At 36.3% G+C, this 21,294-nt stretch overlaps 1 protein-coding gene across 2 annotated transcripts in view; it reads right to left on the reverse strand.

Annotated features, from left to right (window-relative positions):
* Positions 1-263: 263 nt before the first annotated feature.
* The window catches only part of MYOM1 (myomesin 1), a 171,374-nt gene continuing 150,343 nt past the window's right edge, over positions 264-21,294 (reverse strand). For both annotated transcript variants that reach the window (XM_074202601.1, XM_074202602.1), the window contains 9 exons: positions 19,469-19,582; positions 15,837-15,924; positions 14,357-14,395; positions 14,153-14,258; positions 7,321-7,484; positions 6,114-6,150; positions 5,850-5,872; positions 4,024-4,079; positions 264-1,108 (listed from right to left, as the gene is read on the reverse strand). In XM_074202601.1, the coding sequence (XP_074058702.1) occupies positions 815-1,108; positions 4,024-4,079; positions 5,850-5,872; positions 6,114-6,150; positions 7,321-7,484; positions 14,153-14,258; positions 14,357-14,395; positions 15,837-15,924; positions 19,469-19,582 (921 nt within the window). In that variant the 3' untranslated portion in view covers positions 264-814. The remainder of the gene's footprint in view (positions 1,109-4,023; positions 4,080-5,849; positions 5,873-6,113; positions 6,151-7,320; positions 7,485-14,152; positions 14,259-14,356; positions 14,396-15,836; positions 15,925-19,468; positions 19,583-21,294) is intronic.

Consider the following 21,294-nt stretch of genomic DNA (forward strand, 5'->3'; position numbering starts at 1 on the left):
AGAATTTTTTTTTTTGCTTTTTGCAAGGCAAATGAGGCTAAGTGGCTTGCTCAAGGCAATACAGCTAGGTAATTATTAAGTGTCTGAGGTCAAATTTGAACTCAGGTACTCCAGGGCCCTTGCTCTATCCACTGTGCCACCTAGTTGCCTCAATATAAAGAATCTTAATATATTATTAAAAGTCTTGAAGAATGAATTTGAAACAAAGAGATGTACTGGATAAATTCTATTGTGGTCAACAAAACTAAGAAATAATGTTTCAAGAGTCAGAGAAACAGATTGATGGTTAAAAGAAAGGTATATGAACCTTTATTTGACAACAAGGAAAAGGTTTTAGCATCAAAACAACATAGACACAACTTGCCAATTTCTATTAGGACCACACATAGTAAACACCATTTGTCTCAACACTTCGTCTCAGTAGATCTTGTTATGCTACACTCTTCTATTGGTACTCTCTAAGACCTGTGCCAAAGACTTCTAATCTAATGCTCTAAGAAAGCAACTCTTTGACCCTGGCTTTTCTTCCCAACAACCTCATCTTTCTTTTTTCCTTAAAATTATTATCTTCCTCTTTATTTCCCATATGATTTTCTTAGGAATTTATGTAATGGTGAAGGAAAATCAAGGATGGCCTGAGCTGGTGGATTCAGGGGAGGTTTTATAATGATACATCATTATAGGGGCAGGGCTAACACAAGAACTCAGTGGACAGTACAGAGATTGCTTCTTATCTTTGGCTCAAACCACTTGCCTTCACCTATCATAGGCTACCTCATCTCTGCTCATATATCTTTCTTCCTTAGCCTAATATTTACTTTGTCTTCTTAGTTTGTTTTTGGGTATCTGAGGCAGCTTTTGCTGCCTCCTCCTCAGGGAGGAACACACTGACAGTAAAGTCACTTGTCTCAGTGCCATATTTGTTTTTCACCACCAGGCTGTATTTCCCAGAGTCATTAGTTTGGACAGCTGTAATGGTGAAGTAGGCTGTCTTCCCAGCCTCTAGCTTCAGGATACAATGCTCATCTGAAGCCAACGTTTTTTCATTCTTCAACCAGGAGATCTCAGGAGCTGGATCACCCCACAGGTTGCAAGTAAGATTCAGTGCCTGAAAAAGACAATTGATGTAGAAGAGAAGGCAATGAAAGAGATAATAATCTTAGTTAAATAATAATTTCCAGAATAATTCATTGAGTCCTCTGTCATGATCAGATGAAAAATATATGCATAGATGTCATGGACCAGTTATTGTTGGCTGGTTTGCACTTGTGTCAGTGAGTGCTGGATTTCTTTCTTTCTTTTTTTTTTTTTAAAGTTTTTGCAAGGCAATGGGACTAAGTGGCTTGCCCAAGGTCACATATCTAGGTAATTATTAAGTGTCTGAGGTCAGATTTGAACTCAGGTATTCCTGACTCCAGGGCCAGTGCTCTATCCACTGTGCAGCCTAGCCACCCCTGGATTTCTTATTGAGTTAAACTTTCCACCCAAAGAATTCACTAAACAAATTAGGTTCTTTAGTACTGAAATATGACTTTGGAAGATTTAGAGGCTAATGTTTATTATTACTTTCAGATGTCACAAGGAACATTCTTTTACATCACCCTTTCTTTCAGAAATGCCAGCTGATCACTTTTACTATAATGTGAAATTCTTACTCCAATTTATTTTCAAATTTATTTTCCTTTGTTTTCTCTTTTCCGATAATCCCTCTCAATCTATGGAAATTACAAAATCTTGTCAAAATCCTTTTTCTAAATAGAATATTTCCATTTATTGCTCCCACCCATACCAAAACAGGTTTATTACTATATTGTATCCCAGGATTTTGAATGGATAGGAGTCTTAAATCCACCCTTGTCCTGATTTTACAGATGAGGAAATTAAGGACCAGAGAGGTTAAATCATTTGTCCAAGACCACATAGGAGCCCAGATCTCCTAATTCAGAGTTCAAAAAGCTCAAAAAAATTTAGGAGCCCAGATCTCCCAATTCAAAGTTCAAAAAATTTAGATTGGATCAAAAAGACCAACCTTTTAGTTGCAAATATCACCATATCTAACATTTCAGATTCTATTTTACCACTTTTCTTACAGGTGTTCTAAATCAAAGACCAAGGAGCTTCTTTGATGATAAAGTTGATTTTCCATTTTGTTTTCATATTTCCTTATGCTCAGCACTATGCCTTCTATACAGTCAGTAGTTAATAAATGCTTATTGATTTATATTGAATTAGATTGGTTTGAAAAGACTTTTGATCCTTTTCACCCATGGAGAGACTGGCTACTATATCAAACTCCCTCACACTGAGATATTTAATTTGCCTAATTATAAATTATTAGACATCAAATTATAAATTATTATTATAATTATTATCATGTTATTATAAATTACTATGAAAAAGCACTAGCTTCATTGTCTTCCAGATATGGAAAGGAGTTTCTAGAGGCACCAAAGATGGCCTTGTTAGTTTTGATTTTGGTGAGGTAGATGTGGAACGGTGATCCTGGTGAAAGATTCTTTGATTTGATGATAGACTCATAAAAAGCTTAAAGATTTCTGCATCATGACTTTCCTGCCTTTCATCTAGTCCCAGCTGAAATCTTCCCTTCTACAGGAAGGCTTTCCCATTCCTTTTTTTTTTTTTTTTTAGTTTTTGCAAGGCAAATGGGGTTAAATGGCTTGCCCAAGGCCACACAGCTAGGTAATTATTAAGTGTCTGAGGCTGGATTCGAACTCAGGTACTCCTGACTCCAGGGCCAGTGCTCTATCCACTGTGTCACCTAGTCACCCCACCCCATTCCTTCTTAATCTGAGTGTCTTCTCTTTTTTGATTAGCTTGTCAATATATATATATATATATATATATATATAAATATATATAGCGTGTTTTTGCATAGTGATTTATACATTGTCTCCCTACCTTCGACTGGGAATTTCTTGAGACCAGAGATTGGATTTTGTTTTGTTTTGCCTTTTATTGTAACTCTGGCACCTAAAATAGTAAGCACTTAATACATTTTTTATTGACAGTTTTAAAGCAAATGGGGAGAAATCAGCTCTTCAAATAAAATGAAACTATAAAAAATAACCTATATACCTAAAGGGAAGCCCACCTTAATTTCAAATACAACTTCAGTCACATTGAAAGAGGTAGTATATGGTGAGTGGACAGAGAACTGGCCTTGGAGTTGCGGAAACTCAAGTTCAAGACCTACCCCTGAGACAAACTGAGTGATTTACAAGAAGTCACTTTTCAGTGCTTCAGGCTACAATCTAAGGTTGTGAGTTATGAAGAGTTTTTGCTCTGTACTGGTGGAGGAAGTTCCCAAACTGATGAAATCTCAAGAGAAGAGAGTGAGAAAACACTGAATGCTTTTTAAACACATAAGTGACATGAACACATTTGTTCATAAAGAAGATTCATCTTATAGTCTGTGAGGAATGGATTAGGGGGGAAATTGTGGACATGAGGGAAAATATAAAGCTATAGTACTAGTACAAGGGGGTGCTAAAGAGGACCTTTAACAGAATGGTAACAGTGGAGATAAATTGTAGGGATTGGATCGGGATAGAAACTGACAGGGCTTGAAAACTGCCTATGGTCCTGGAATTTCCCTCAGCTCCTGGGGCCTCCTCACCCTGGAACCCATTTTTTTCCCATGCTGGTCCCCTTCTCCCATGGGTGATTCGTTCCAGGGTCTCTTTTGGGGAAGGGTCCAAGTTGGCCAACCTGTAAGCTCCTCATTAGATTGTAAACTCCCTGCTTCTTTTTGAATCCCTGGTGTTTAATTTACCCAGAGGCTGGCAGAGAACAGATAATTCAATAAATGTTTCTTATTTTTGATTGATTGATTTTTCTCCTGGTTCAGCTTTTGACTCACTTTCCAATGTAAATGTCATGTCCCTTGTGCACACTTTTCCCCATTTCTCCACCCATTTCTGACTCCCTTTTAGGTGTTGTCTTCTCCCAATAGAAAGTAAGCTTTTTGCTTGTAATCACAGGGCCTGGTGTTCTGTGACTTACCTTGCCTTCCTGTATGGTGACCACATCTGGCAAACCTCCCAACACCCGAGCACGATCTGAAAGTACAATATTTCAACTAAGTATCTACAAGGTTGTAAATGCTTATATGATAGATAAAAGCATGTCCAGTAAGTAATTTTCAGATTCCATTTTCTTTCCTCTCTTTCTTTTTTAAAAATTCATTTGTTTTTAATATATGTAACAAAAATGATGTATCTGGTGATTTTGGATTTTCACTTGCTAAAATAAACATATACACATATACATTTTCCACTTCTCACAAACATATTTGATAATCACTATGAACAAAATGAAATCTTTTCTTGGCTTGAGACCCTTCTTTTGAATCAGAGAAAAGGTCTACTCCAGAACTCTTTGTTTCTGGCTCAGATAATGGGAACTGAATGAAACTACATCTGGTTTTATATGGCAGAGGAAGTTCTTTTAAATGCCTTCTAGGGCCATCTGAGACTGATTTCTGGGCTTCCCCAGAATTAGAAATGATTTGAATTATGCAGGGGAATGTGTCTGGAGGCTTGCAACATATTGAATTTATTTATAAACTTCTCTAAAGATCTTGTCCATAGTCTCCCAGTAGCTGTCTAAAAAGGCCTGGGTAGATGATTCCAATTTGAGCCATAACTCCAGCCCCTACCTCTGCTACATTTAGATACACCTCCCATTTCCTTTAGAATGTTTTTCTGGACCTTATATCTGCTCACCCTCTTTTTCTCTGAGTCAGACTGTAAACATAAACAGACACCTGCAGTTATTATGATTTGGTTCAACTCTACCTTCATTTTTGTCCTTTGACCTGGTTCCAAATGCCCACTTCATTTTTAACCCTTGAGATCTCTGAGTTTTAGAAGATATTCAGATAGTAGAAGACTCTCAAAATTAAGCCTAGAATGGTAATGGGGTTCAACCTCATTTACTATAGCTTTTGGATTCATCCACCAAAAAGAGGAGGGAGAAATGGGAAAAACTTGGGCAGGATCATCTGCTACTTCATATATTCCTGCTCCCAATACTCTGGTTAAATCCCTAACCTTACAGTAAATACTCATTTAGACAGAAAAGAAAGGGGGAAGGATGGGAAGAAGTTCTGGAATACTCTGAAGTGACCAAAAAGGACTTTGTTCTCTGATGAAAGTTAGAACTTTTAGCTAGATCAGGAAAGGAGGTCTGATATCTATCTGTCTTACAAATATCTAGAATGTCCATGAAGAGCTGAAGGATTTTAGAGACTAGAGACTCTTGAATAGGAAACAGATAACTCTTAGCAGAGAGACCAGAGACTAGCCATCCTAATATCACCGGGCCTAAATTTTAACTAGAAGACAGTAGAGGTGACCCAAAAGACATTCCAGAGGAGAGGAAGCAGATGACACCATATCAGTCAAGAGCAGACGACACCAGCAGAAAAGGGTATAACCCAGTATAAAAAGATGAACTAACTAAGAACTATAGGTGATATTAACCAACACTTCTTGTGATCCAAGGTTGGATTGTAGGAATATATTAATAAGATTTCACACTCCTCCCACTACTTTGGAAAAAATGAATACCTACAAGTTGGTGTCAAACTCTTAGGACTTCCAGTAGAGAGATTCTCCTACCTTTTATTCCCTAGAGTAATCTGGATCCTTTTTTTTTCATACCACACATGTTTTTGACACACAGCAATGGAGATAAGGTAACAAATACATCTGGGTAAAATATTTGTGCAAGCTAGGCAATCTCTCTTCACAGTCACCACAGTGAAGTAAAAGGTTATTCTGATCCTAAACTTTTTCTACAGTCAAATGTGAAAGTTGTTCACTTACTTTTCTCAGCAATGGCAGCTTGTCTGGATTTTCAGGAACAAAAGGGAAAAAAAAAACACACATTAATATTGATTCAAGGTAGCTAGTTTGGCCTGCCTCTGATTGCTTCAGAAAAACCTTGCTGCACAATGGAGCAGCTGGAAGTTCGACTTTTTACGTGCAAAAAAAGGCCCTTTTTAAAAAAAAATGCTCAGCAGAAACAGTACATAGTGTTCCCATTTCAATTAGGGCACTTAAAAGACACTTACAAGGAAAAGGACTTACTTTAACCTCTGGAATTCAGCAAAGGCTTCATCGTAGGCTGCCAACAGAAAAAAAAAGCACAATGATAGTGTTTTCTCATGGAAAATCCACAACCCACAGAGTTCAATTATAATAATTACCTTTACCCATGCTTTGCCTAAGACTATGTCTTTTGTCTGCTGGAAAACTTGAATTCACTTTAAAATGGGGAAAAAAATTGCTCCCCAGGTGGCAAATATCAAATGTTAAATTTTAAAGGTCTTTTGTGTAGGGAAACAGACATATGCTAAGTGAACAGAAAAGTGGTCGACTAGGCCTATTAAAGATGACCATTGTAAAAGTTGGGTATGAGGCTGGGCGATGGCGCTGGCCTATGGCCCAGGGAGGCTGAAGTTGGAAACTCTCTTGAGCTCAGGAGATCTGATTTTCAGTGGGCTATGCCATTTGGGAATTCACAATAAGGATGACGTCTTGGGGGGCCCTTCAGGAAACTGAGCAGGTCAAAACTTCTGAGTCAATCAGAATGTGACTTGCTATGAACAGACCTTGTGAGACAAGGTCACCCAGTCTCTCTAAAAAACAATGGCAGTGAATTCTAAAATCTGAATTCCCATAATGAAATATCTTAGAACCCATGTTCATCCAGTTCCCTAAATGTATAGTTTCCATGTGATTTTGTGCTGGCCTGTAATAGAGAAGCACATCAGATTAGTTTCCTTGTATGCTCAGCTGGATCCAATATTTCCCAAACAGGGAACTGGGAACATGAGAACTGGAGGGAGGGAGACAATCTCTGCCTTAATTTTCTCATCTGCAAAATGAGGGGGTTGGGCTCAATGACTTTTGATATCCCCCAGATCTAAATCTGTGATTCTATAAAGAAGAATTTTGCATTTTAAATTATTGATCCTGAAACAAAAAAAAAGGAGGTAGATTAGAATGATCTATGATAGAAAGGAGTTTGAAGAAATAACAATGATGATGATGATGATTATGGAAAATGATGTTTATCACAACCACCCAGTGACATCAGTAAGAGTATTTTATACTTGTTTTAAAGTTTACAAAATACTTTTTGTCACAACCAACCCTGTGAGGTAGGAAAAAGAAGAATTATCACCATAATTTTACAAATGAGGAAATTGAAGTTTGAAGAAGTTTCGTTTGGACATCAGGTCTTTGGGTTTCAGGACTAGTGCTTACCCACCTCCCCCAGTATATTTCTTACCTTGTCCAGAAAGATCCACTTTCCTCTCATGTGTAGTTTTGCCATCAAAGAGTTCCATTACATATTTTCCTTTGTCATTTGGAGTAGGCTCATTGATTTGCAACCAAATTTGCTCTCCAGTGACACCACTCTTAACTCTGTCTGTATATTTAATAGCTGTTCCGCTTTGGGAAACAAAGGAAAACATCATTAGTGCGTTCTTTGGGTTAATAGTTCTTGTTTCTTTGGACTCTTCTAGTTAAGAAGAGGGCAAAATAAAAATATTGGACTTTCAAAGGGCTGTCAGCCTTGGAGCAATTACTTCTGTGTGTCAGTGAATATTTCTGGCTGTTGAAACAAGGCTCTAGTAAGATGAGTGTTCAACCTTTTAGCTTTTCTGGGTCACATTGCCCAACAAAAAACTTGTCAAGGGCTGCATATAGAATTTATTTATTTATGACTACAATGTAACCCATATTACTAATGAGTATAATAATAATAACAATAAAATGTAATAATTGTAATAAAATATGGGCTTTGAGGGACACATGTGACTCGTGCACCACAGATTGGACATACCTGCTCTATAATGACCAGTGACCATAAATCACTTTATAAGAAGGTATGGGACTATGTTTTGGCATTTGTCACCCTATGCCAAACTTTGTTTATCTGAGCATATCACCCCAAATAGTAGTTTGGAGGTCAGAAAGAAAAGCAACTACTTGAATGAGACCTACTTTGGTCTCTTGCCAGCCCCCAATATGTGTTGAAATATTTATTATTATTATTTTTTTAAAAACATTTTTATTTAAAGTTCTGAGTTCCAAATTCTGTCCCTCCCTTCTTCCCTCCCCTCCCCTGCTCCTTGAGACAGTAAACAATTAGTTGTAGGTTATTAACGTTATTTTTGTTCAGTTATTTTCAATAGTGTTCAACTCTTTGTGACTCCATTTGGGGTTTTCTAGGCAACCACACCAAAGTGGTTTGCTATTTCCTTCTCCACTCATTTTACAAATGAGGAAACAGGGTTAAGTGATTTGGCAGGATCACACAGTTACCAAGAGTCTGAGGCTAGATTTGAACTCTGGAAGATGAGTCTTCCTGATTCTTGACTGAGCACTTATCCTTTATAGCATCTAGCTGCTCCTTAACCATTAATTTTGTTTAGGCTTATTTGTAATTAAGAAGGATTTACTAAGGCTAAAGGACCAAGTTATAGGTTAGATTATATTTCATCTTAGAGACAAAATGGATGCATTGTGGGTACAGATTACACTTTGCAAGCTGGTAAAGGTCATGGGTTCATCTCTACATAAAATCCATTTGTAAATGCTGTTGCCAAATAATTTCAGACACATGGGAGAGTGGAGGAAGCAGGGATAAGAATCAGAGTTGTCTCAAGAAAGAAAAGGGAAGATTCTTCTGAACTAGGACATGATGTGTTCAAAAGAACAATCAATCCCAAGGCAAGGCCAGTCTGAACTAGTATATCTATCTGTAATAATAAGAATATAGCAAGAATCATAACTTTTCATCTGGAATCTACAAGTAAAGAAATATTGTTTCTTTGAATAAAAATATGTTTGTGCAGCCCTTTTGAAAAGTATAATAAGAAAAAACCTACCAAAATGGAAGAGAAGGAAGAAGCAGTACAGTTACTCTTTCCACAACTGCTCTAGTAAAGATCCAAGGAGTCTGCCAGACCAAATAGTGAATAGGAAATCACTGTCACAGTGGGTTATATTTTGGGTCCAATATCACAAATTTAACCTACGGAGTCTTTGATCCCAATCTACCTCTGTTCCGCAGTCCCTACTCGGGTCACTTGTCTGTCTCCCCTCCCCACAAAGACAATAACAACGGATAGGCTAGAGGGACAGCCAGAGTTCCAAGGTAGGATAGCACAGAGTAGACACGTTCTCTTCCATTCCCAGGTCTTCAGCCCCCCAAGTCAATAGCTGAAGACAGGAGCACAGATTCAGAGCTCCAAGAAAGACCAGCAACAAGGAGAAATCCTGAGGTGGTCATGGGACGCAAGTCTTGAAGCCGAGTCACCAGTTAAGGGTTTCCCAGAAAGGCCAGGAGCTTGGACTCAGCTCCTAGAACTCTGAGGTAGACCTGAAGTATTGGCATATCTAGGGCTTTTCTTGGACTCAGTCCCAGGTCAGCAGTTCAGGACTTAGAGCACAGACTCAGTGTGGATGCAGCATGACCTGTCACCCAAGAAAATAGCACAGGACTATTATCTCCAAAAGGGAGCAGGTCACAGAATCAGCCCACAAAGACCAACAATCCAGGGTAGCTCAGAGCAGATTCCTGGAAGAATGACAAAACAAAATAAAACAAAAGAGCTACTATGAAGAGTGGGATGCCTAAGACAAAAATCCAGAAGAAAAGGGTAATTCCAAATGCAAAACCCTTGAAGAAAAACTGCAGTTTGCTCACAAGATAAATTAGGAGAAAAGAGATGAGTTTAAAAAAAAGATAAAAGTTTTTTTAAAAAATATGTAAAGGAAATGAAAGATTTCCTAGAGTAGAATTGGAAAATAAATAAGAACTTTGGAAGAGAGACATGGAAAGAGAATTATAAACATGGTATAAGAAGTAAAAAAAGTAAAAAAAAATTAAAGTAACAGACTCTGAAAATTAGAATGGACTGAACAGAAGTTGACTCCATAAGACATGAAGAAATATTTTTAAATTTAAAAGATTGAAAAAATAAAAGAAATTATAATTTCAAAAATTGATTTGGAAAATAGAACAAGGATATATATATATATATATATATATATATATGTATATATATATATAAATATATATATAGTGCTGGCCTTAAGGAAGATCTGAGTTCAAATCTAGCCTCATATACTTACTAGCTGTGTCACTTTGGGCAAGTCACTTAACTCTGACTTCTTCTCCTCCAGAGCCAGTTGACCTGATTCATATTTAGCCACAACCCATATGACTCTGGAGGCTGATGACTTGGCACAGCACCCCCTCACTCAAATCTAATTAAGGTGCATGTCATGGCGTCACCTCCCTGATGTCATAGTCTTCTTTCAGAATGAAGGACAAACATCATAATCATCATCATTTTATATATATATATATATATATATATATATATATATATATATATGCACATTTATATCAAAGGTCAAAATGAAGTCATCAATTACCTCCTAAAAGAAAACTACAAATAAAAACTTATAGGAATGTTATAGTCAGAATTCAATTTCTACTCTACCTCCCCCAGCTGATTGGCTAGGTTGTTTAGGGATATATTGAACTAGATGGCCCCTTCTGTGTAACTTGAAGAGTATGTGATTCACCTTCTTTCTCAGATAATATTCACATGCTCCAATTTTCTTGTTCAGCCCCTAATTATTGTAGAAAAAAATATAAAACTGTCATTTTTTTTGATTAGACATGAAGTTTTATTTTCTGGGATTTACCCAAGCATACAAGTAGGTAATGTAGACCAACTAAGAATGATCTCCCCAAACAACATAATAAGAGTAGGAAAAAACCTTAAACTTGCTGGAGACCATTGTATTATTTGATCTCTGAGAACCATCCTTCTACAATGCTATTTTCCTTGAGGGAGGTAACATTTTTGAAGTTTAATTACTGGGAGGACAGGGTGAGTACTTGTTTTTTTTTGGAGACTATAGGACAAGATTTTCCTTTCAAATTATACCTTTATAATTAAAGAGGGTTGGACAAGTCTTCCTTTCAGAATCTAAGGAGGACACATTCCATTCCTCATAATAGCTAAGAAATATCAACCTTTGACCAGAAATAGTTATAAAAACTTGTAGTAGTTATTTTGATAACAGATACACACCTCATTTTCAAGCCTCATCCCTCTAGATCTGAACACCCAGAATTACACACAAGGATAGGTATGGTGAAATTCAATTTCCTGATATGGTGCTGTTAGATTGTCCAGGTTTCACAGAATACTTTTAAGATATCGACATTGTGAGATCTATTTAACTGCCATCACTTTTTCTTCTAGTTAAACCAGCTTTTATAGAAGGATGATCTTGATCTCACCCAGGGTCCATTTCTCTGATCAAGAACCCTAAAATTCCTTTATCTTGTAATAATCCTTTATTTTTCCATCTGCCTTACTCCTCTTAAACCTATTCTTCAGTTTCTCCAGTCTCTCAGTACTATCCTGTTCCATCATGTTTACTCTCATCTCCCTTCCCAATCTTTTTTTTTTTATTAAAGATATTGAGTTTTACAATTTTCCCCCAATCTTACTTCCCTCCCCTATCCCCCCACAGAAAGCAATCTGTCAGTTTTTACTTTGTTTCCATGTTGTACATTGATACAAATTGAGTATGATGAGAGAGAAATCATATCCTTAAGGAAGAGACAAAAAATCTAAGAGATATCAAGATCAGACCATAAGATATCTGTTTTTTTTCTAAATTAAAGGGAATAGTCGTTGAACTTTGTTCAAACTCCATGGCTCTTTATCTGGATACAGATGGTATTCTCCTTTGCAGACAGCCCCAAATTGTTCTTAATTGTTGCACTGATGGAATAAACAAGTACTTCAAGGTTGAACATTACCCCCATGTTGCTGTTAGGGTGTACAGTGTTTTTCTGGTTCTGCTCATCTCACTCAGCATCAGTTCATGCAAATCCCTCCAGGCTTCCCTGAATTCTAGTCCCTCCTGGTTTCTAATAGAACAATAGTGTTCCATGACATACATAGACCACAGTTTGCTAAGCCATTCCCCAATTAAAGGACATTTACTTGATTTCCAATTCTTTGCCACCACAAATAGGGCTGCTATAAATATTTTTGTACAAAGTGATGTTTTTTACCCTTTTTCATCATCTCTTCAGGGTATAGACCCAGTAGTGGTATTGCTGGGTCAAAGGGTATGCTCATTTTTGTTGCCCTTTGGGCGTAGTTCCAAATTTCTCTCCAGAAAGGTTGGATGAGTTCACAGCCCCACCAACAGTGTAATAGTGTCCCAGATTTCCCATAACCCTTCCAACAATGATCATTATCCTTTCTGGTCATATTGGCCAGTCTGAGAGGTGTGAGATGGTACCTCTGAGAAGCTTTAATTTGCATTTCTCTAATAATGATTTAGAGCAATTTTCCATATGGCTATGGATTGCTTTGATCTCCTCATCTGTAAATTGCCTTTGCATATCCTTTGACCATTTGTCAATTGGGGAAATGGCTTTTTGTTTTAAAAAATATGACTCAGTTCTCTGTATATTTTAGAAATGAGTCCTTTGTCAGAATCATTAGTTGTAAAGATTGTTTCCCAATTTACTACATTTCTTTTGATCTTGGTTACAGTGGTTTTATCTGTGCAAAAGCTTTTTAATTTAATGTAATCGAAATCATCTAAAACTGCTCCCCATAGATCTGACAGGTAAACTAATCCTTGATCTTCTAATTTGCTTATAGTATTGTTTTTTATGTCTAAATCCTGTAACCATTTGGATCTTATCTTGGTAAAGGGTGTTAGATGTTGGTCTAGGCTAAGTTTCTTCCATACTAACTTCCAATTTTCCCAGCAGTTTTTATCAAAGAGAGAGAGTTTTTATCCCAATAGCTGGACTCTTTGGGTTTATCAAACAGCAGATTACTATAATTGTCTTCTGCTTTTGCACCTAGTCTATTCCACTGGTCCACCACTCTATTTCTTAGCCAATACCAAACAGCAAAACTGTCATTTTTATAGTATTTACTTATCTTTGCTCCTACTATTTCCTTCAAGCTTATTCACTGGAATGTACACATGTCACATAAGTTTCCTAGAAACTCAGTGACCTAATTTTATACATTTTAACTTACAATAACTTCCAAAAATGTAGCCTGAGAGAAAAGTCAGAACAAAGGAAAGAAACAGAACATTCTCTGCTAGAATCTTGCTTTATTCCACATTTTTGGTTGTTTGTTGTTATTTCAATTGTGTCCAACTTTTATTTGTGGTTTTCTTGACAAAGATACTGAAGTGGTTTCCAGCTCATTTAACAGATGAAGAAACTGAGACAAACTAGGTTAAGTGTCTTGACCCATGGTCACATAGCCACCAAGTGTCTGAGACTGGATTTGTTGGAATCTTTCTGATTCTAGACCTGCTACTCTATTTTGTCACTTAGCTGCCCTTCTTTCATATTAACTCCCTGGAAATATTAACTGAACTAACAATTGGATGGCTGGGGAAGATCTGGTGCAAATATTAGCACTATAACTAATTAGGTATTAAATTATGAACTAATATTGATGAAGAAAAGGTTTTAAAATATAAAATTAAGTTTTTTATCTTAAAAATTATAATAATAATAGTAATCAACAGAAGACTAGGATAGAGGTATTATAAGTTCCTTCAAGTTTGAAACAGTCCATACTTGTCCTTCCTGAGATGTGGGCTGTAGGGTCTACAACATTCATTAGTATAGTAGTTTAGTCAGTGATTTATGATTTCCTTGATGAATAAGACTTTTAGAACATATCTTGGGAAGTCTAAGACCCACTAATAGATAATTATTTGTTAACAGTGTTAAACATATACTCTTCATCTTTCAATAATTTTTTTCTATGTTTAAAATTCAGACAGAATCAGAGGACCTGTATTCAAATTCAATCTAAACTACCACTTGGGATCTAGTCTACTTCACCCCCTAAGGAAAAGAGTCTCTAGAAGAATAGTCTGCCACAAGTTCATTACTTGTGGATTCTAATCTTATATGTTCCAATCTGAAGGAGAGAAATCTCTATTTCTAAAAAAGAATGTTGGGATTTCTGCTTTTCTTTAGTAAAGAGAAGAAAGTTACCTTAAAGGCCAGTAGTTTCCCATTTACTTACTTGTGGGACCAGTTCACTTTCAGATCATCCAGATAATAAGTAACAAAGGAGTACAATCTGATACCCTCTGCTGTGCTCTGAATTTTCAGTTCTGTGGCAGATAAAGCTGAAAAGAGATGGCAGGTTATTTCATGTGCATTTAGGTCCCTCCACAAAACAGAAAAGTTATTGATTCATGTGGCTTCTGAAAAAATGAAAGCTTACCAATTGTCTTACAGACTTCAGTCATTAGGTCTTTAAAAGCTGTGAAAACAAAAGTAGAGGAAAAAGTTAAACAGAAAAAAGAAACAAGTTTATATTAAACATAAAAACTTAACTTCAAATTTTTCTGCTTGTCTGAGAAGATAAAGAAATTTAGATTTGGAAGTGAAGATGGAGTGGAAGATGAAGTGGAAGATGAAGAAAGTGAGACACACAAAATTTAAATGATTTATCCAAGACAGCATAGGTAGGAAATCTCAAGGACAGAATTCGAACTCAGGTTTCCTGACTCCTTGTTCATTCCACTATCATATGCCATACCTGAACAAGAGATGAAAGCCAAAATTCAAACTGTTTACTTGTTAATAATTCAGCTACAAGGTTTGATGTTGGAAGAAGTTGGGTGTTTGCTTAATAATTATAATTCTGATAGTTTACAGCTGATTATTAATTTAAGACTGACAGCATTAAATTAATAATAATATTAAGATTTGTAAAGTACTTTTTATGAATTAATTTGATCCTCACAACAATCCTGAAAGATAAAGTGTTAACATTTTATAGATACGAAATTGAAGTTTAGAGAGGTTAGCTGACCTCACTATAGTCATATGAAGTTGGATTTGTACCAGTCTGTCTTGACTGTAGATCCAGTGCTACCACACCACAATACTATTCTCAAGAAACTTAGAGAAGCAAAGTTGCATTTGAGTGGGGTTTCTTACCTAGATAATAGCTACATAGTTTGGAATTTCATACATAATCATTCACTTTATGGTTTGCCTTCATTTGAGAACAGATTGGTTTAATACATGGTTGTTGTTGTTTTGTGTTTATGTGTCTCTGTGTATATGTGTACATGTACACACACACACACACGCCTATCTGTGGACAGAGTACTGGGCATGGAGTAGGACTATCTGGATTTAAATCCCATCCTTCTAAACCTCAGTTCTCTCAGTGATAATCTTACCTATAGTATTTATTTTATAGATTGTTGTATGAATCAAATGAGATTGTCTAGTTATGGTCCTTTGCAAATCTTATATTGCTACATAAATGTCAATTCTAATGGTTGTGTTTTTGTGTTGGTAAAAAAAAAATTTTTTTTAGGATTTTGCAAGGCAAATGGGGTTAAGTGGCTTGCCCAAGGCCACACAGCTAGGTAATTATTAAGTGTCTGAGACTGGATTTGAACCCAGGTACTCCTGACTCCTGGGCCGGTGCTCTATCCACTGTGCCACCTAGCCGCCCCCAGTTGGTAAAATTTTTTAAAGGATAAAGGTAAACATTGGAATTAGTTTATTAAACTTTTTATAGTGCCTGAGAATCCCCATTGTATAACCAGTTTGATTTCTAGGGAGACTTTCAAATGAAACAATAACTCATCTACTGGAACTTTTAATTTAGAGTAAATCTATTAATAGAGTGTCATGTGACTTCAGGCACATTTTCATAACCTAAGTAAAGACTAGCTACTAACCTTCATCCACAAGCTTTAGTCGGCTCTTGTCTTTTCCTCGATCATCTTTCAATATCACCTCATAAAAACCAGCATCTTTCTTGGAAAACTAGAGGAAAGGGGAAGGAGGAAGAAAAAATATACAACATTCCAATGAATAATAGTCGTGGGTGGGTTGAGAGAAGCTTTAAAAAGAAAAATTGAATTTGAATTTTTAAGGTCCCATGACTAAATGTAAATCTGGGATAGTTAAAAAAAGAAATTTATCTGAGGAATGGGAGGATGGTTTCTCAGAAGGATCTTCCCATCATAATTTACCTAAGCAAGGGGCAGCTAGACAATGCAGTGGATAGAGCACCATCCCTGGAGTCAAGAGGACCTGAGTTCAAATATGATCTCAGACACTTGACACTAGTTAGCTGTGTGACCTTGGGCAAGTTATATAACCCTGACTGCCTCACATTCAGGGACATCTCCAGTTTGTCCTGATTCATATCTAGCTACTAGATCTAGATGGCTCAGGAGGAATAAGTGAGCCTGGTGACTCAGCATGACATCCCCTCACTCAAATCTGATTCACATGCTTGTCATGGTATTCCCTCCCTGATGTTATGATCTTCTTTGAGAACAAAGGACAAACAACAAACCAGCAATCTGGATTTGTAATTGTTGTGAAACTTTAAATGATTTAGACAATGAAGTCTGAGGCCCTTAGCTTGTACTCTTTCTTATTTATTAAATAATAATAATAATTTATTCATTTATTAAAACCAAATTTCAGGACATTCAAAAGCATTGCTTTTTAAACAGAAAGTAGATTGAAAAATATTTTTATAGTTTGATTTGCAGTATAGGGGAAAATGAGCTATCTTGAAGTTCAAATAAGGAAATCTAACAATCTACTATCTATATATGTCTCCTACCTCAACTTTCTCATATATGAGTACAAATGCAATTTACCCTGCACTAGTCACTTTTTCTTCTTTTTCCCATCTTGACCCCCTGATGAACCAATTCAGTCTACAGCATTCTTCTTTCTTGAATCTCATTTTTTTTCCATTTAAATTTTTTTTAAATTTAAAGCAACAAATTTAAGTAACTTGTCTAAAGTCACAAAGCTAGGTAATTTGAACTCAGGTTCTCCTGACTCCAGGGTTGGTGCTCTATCCACTGCACCACCCAGCTGCCCCCTTTTCTTGAATCTCAGCCCCTCTTATCATTTTGGTGATTCTGCCTCCCAAGCGTCAGTCTTGAATCGTTTCCACCATTTCCCAAATTCATTCCTACACACATGCTTCTGAAAGAAGATGGAAAAAAAATGCAACTCTTCTGACTGGGTACATCACAAACTTATATTAACAGCCTCAATTAGGCACTCACTGCTGCTAGGCAATTCTATAACTGCCTTATTAACATATAAATTTATATAATAGGAGTTCCTTTTCATTCCTCCTCAAAACTCCCCTGCTTTCTCTTCCTCCTACTCTCTTAGTGGAAAATCCTGCCTCATAGTTTACAGAAAAATTGAGTCCTTTAGAGCTCTTTTTTCTCCCTTCTTTATCTCTTATTCAGATGCCTTCTGCTACTATCTCCTTCACCCATCTTATATGATGAGATGGTCTTACTCCTTACCAAGTATAATTCCCCTCAAACAGTCCTATTTCTTAACCAACTCTTCCAACATATTGCCAACTCTGTAATCTTTGCTTTATCACTTAGTTCCAATCTTTCCCTGTCTACTGGCTGGTTCCATACTGCCTACAATATGCTTATCTTCCTCAACCTGAAAAAATTCTCATTTGATCCTTCAGGCTCCACTATTGTTTTACATCTCTCTTGAATTTTGTGGTTAAATTCCCTGAAAAAAAATCACCTACAAATAGTTGCCTCCACTGTCTCTCCTTTCACACCCTTCTTAACTCTTTATAACCTGGCTCCAAACTTTATTGTTGCATCTAAAATTACTCTCTCCTGAATTACCAATAATTTCTTAGCTGCCAAATCAATGATCTTTTCTCAGTCCTCATTCTCCTTAACTTCTCTTCAGTTTTTGACACTGCTGATCATTCTCTCCTCCTTTATACTTTGTTCTATGTTTTTAGAATATCACTTTTTCCCAATTCTCCTCCTACCTACTTGACTTGCTCCTTCTCAGTCTTCTTTGCTATATTCTCATTCAGATCATGCTCTCTAACTCTGTAACTCCCATAGGCTTCTGCTCTGGATCCTCTTCTCTTCTCCTCTATAGCTTCCAGAGATTTAATTACCATCTCTACTATGTTGATGATTCTCAAATCTACCTTTCCTACCCCAATCTCTCTGATGATTTCCAATCACCAACTGCCTTTCGGATATCTTAAACTGGATGCCAAATACACATCTTAAACATAATTTATTTAAAATAGAACCCATTATCTTTCCCTCAACCCTTTCCTTTTCTTACTTTCCCTATTATTGTAGTAGGAACAATCCCTTTCTCCAGTCCCTCAGGCTCATAACCAAGGAATTATCTTGGATTCCTTACTATCTTTCATCCCCCCACATTCCATTTATTGATAAGGCTGTTGATTTTCCTTTGCAAATCTCTTTAATATTTTCCTTTCTCTTTTTTGACACCACCGTCAATTTAGTTCAGGTTGGCTCCAGACCTTATCATTGCATCTAAATTACCCTCATCACCTCATGTCTTGATTATTGCAATGGAATAATCTTGGAATAATAACTTGGTGATGGGTCTTCAATCTCAAGTCTTCCCAATTCCAATCCATCTCCCATTCAGCCACTAAAAGGATTTTCCTAAAGTGCTGGTCCAATCATAATCCTAGGTATCATGGATATAAAGATAAAACCAAAAACAGTCCCTGCCCTCAAGGAGCTGATATTCTACCTGAGGAAAACATGTACATTAATAAGTAGATAAGACATATTTTTAGAGAGTTAATACAAAATAATTTCAGAGAGTCAGGGAGATCACTGACAACCAAGTATCAGGAAAGGCTTTATAGAGGAACCAGAATTTGAGCTGAGGGGAAGTAAGTCCAGTTTCTCTTCTACATGATTACTCTTCAAGCTCTTCATATTTTCCAGCTTCTCTTTTCCAAGTTAAGTATCTGCAGTGGTTTCTTCCACTCCTCATATTGGATGATCTTGAGATCCTTGTTGACCTCTGCTTGAGTGTTCTCAAGTTAATCTATGTCTATTAGCCTGTAAGCTCCTTGAGGGCAGGAAATGTCTTTTGTCTCTTTTTATATCAATCACCCAGAAGCTGGCACATAATAGACACTTAATGAATCTTTGTTGATTGATTAATTATTTGTTAAATCATGATACTTAGACCTGAACAAAATAGTCCAGGTATGGTCTGAATACTGGGAAGAGTTCAGTGGGACTCTGACATCTCAAGTCCAATGTAAAATGCCTCTTTTAATTCAGTTCAAGATCATATTAGCTCATTTTGCTGCTGTGTCACACTGTTGACTCACACTGAGCTTGCATTTCCCTCAATTACTAATTCTTTATCGGAGTTATTGCAGTCTAGCCACACTTCCTCTGTTTAGTTTTGTGATGGAGAAGAAACTTATTCTGAAGGAACTGTTGTCTTCTTAAAAATTACATTGAACAGGTTAAGTTGTATATTTCTGAGAATTACTTACCTCTGTTATAAGCAGAGTACATATACCATCCTTAAAGTCATGCTTTTCATCCACTGTTATCTCCCTCTCATCCTTGTACCATATGATATGTGTTTCCTTCTTAATATTGGCCACCTAGCAAAGATGACAAAAGATAAGAATAGTCAATATTGGGGGAATTATGGAAAGACAGGAATACTAATGCATTATTGGTGGAGGTGCAAATTAGCACAATCCTTCTGGAAATCAGTTTGGAATTCTGCAAATAAAGTGACTAACATATCCATGCTCTTTTACCCAGAAATTACACTGCTAAGCATATAAACTGAAGGACATTATTAATAAAAAGAAAAAGTCTCATAATCAACAAAAAGTCCACCATTTATATTAGAAGTATTTGTGGTAGCAAAAAATGGAAACAAAGTAGATGCTCATTAGTTAACTAATCAAATTGAGGTTCGATGAATGTAGTGAAGTATTACTATATAATAAAAAATGACTAACAAGAAAAATACATGGAAACAAAACACAAGTAAAGCAGAGCCAGGAAAATAATATCTACTATATCAAAGTAAATGAACAAAATAACAACTATCAAAAAATAGAAGAATAATGTTAAAGAACTTGACCCCAAAGAAGAGATAATAAAAGATACCTCCTTTTACTTCTTTCAGAGATGTGAGGGGTGGGGGGGGGAGGTGGGGGAGGGGTTCATAGGAATGAAACACTGCATTTAACAAAAAAAAATCAATTTTTTATATATTTATTGGTTTTTCTGATTTTTCTTTCAAAAATTCTTAAAACTCTCTAAAAGGGGGAATGGGAAGAATAGTAAGGAAAAGTCTAAATAATGTATAAACAAAAGAGAGCAATAAAACTCTATTTTAAAACCTTGGTCACCTAGAAAAGAAAACACTTTACTGCTTTTAAAGTGCATGTGATTCTCATTGAAAGACACTTTACTGGCATGGATGGACTTTGGCATTAGCAACACTGACCCGTCTTCCAGGCATGTTGGCAGCCTTGTCTGCTAGCCTCCCCCTTTACCCAAGATGTTCTAGGGATCTTTCTCATAAAACAAAGTGATTTAGTCTATTTTATAGGAAGCTGTCTCATTTGTTTAGATTCATAGCTGACAGTGGGCTTGCTTAATATTCTATACAATAGTTTTCTACATAAATTCTATGAATAATATTTTCTTCTTTTGTACATTTAAATTATGTATTTGTTATATGCAATACATATATTTATTGATATCTTTTGTCTTTTATTATATATTACTTTATATATATATATATATATATATATTTATTTATTTATTACAGACATCATCACTATACCCCTTGGCAAGATTGAACTCTCCCTTGTTTGCTTTCTTTTTTTTTATTAGGTTTTTGCAAGGCAAATGGGGTTAAGCGACTTGCCCAAGGCCACATAGCTAGTAATTATTATCTGAGGTCGGGTTTGAACTCAGGTACTCCTGACTCCAGGGCTGGTGCTCTAGCCACTGTGCCACCTAGCTGCCACCTCCCTTTTTCCTCTAGACAAAAATGGATTCCTATGATAATGATGATACTATAAATCCATTCATTCACAGATTCACAGACCTTTCTGGCTGTACTAAAAATTAGGTTGATGATTTCTGACAGGGGTCACACACATTTATTCTCTGAGATATATGTGTACATATATATATATATATATATATATATATATACATACATACACACACACACACACACACACACACACACACACACACACACTTCCATCTTTATATAGTAACTACCATAATTTGCAACTAACTTTAAATAAATCCATTCCAAGATAACCCCTGTTTTCACTCA

Source organism: Macrotis lagotis, chromosome X, assembly GCF_037893015.1.
Source record: "Macrotis lagotis isolate mMagLag1 chromosome X, bilby.v1.9.chrom.fasta, whole genome shotgun sequence".
Classification (NCBI taxonomy): Eukaryota; Metazoa; Chordata; class Mammalia; order Peramelemorphia; family Peramelidae; genus Macrotis; species Macrotis lagotis.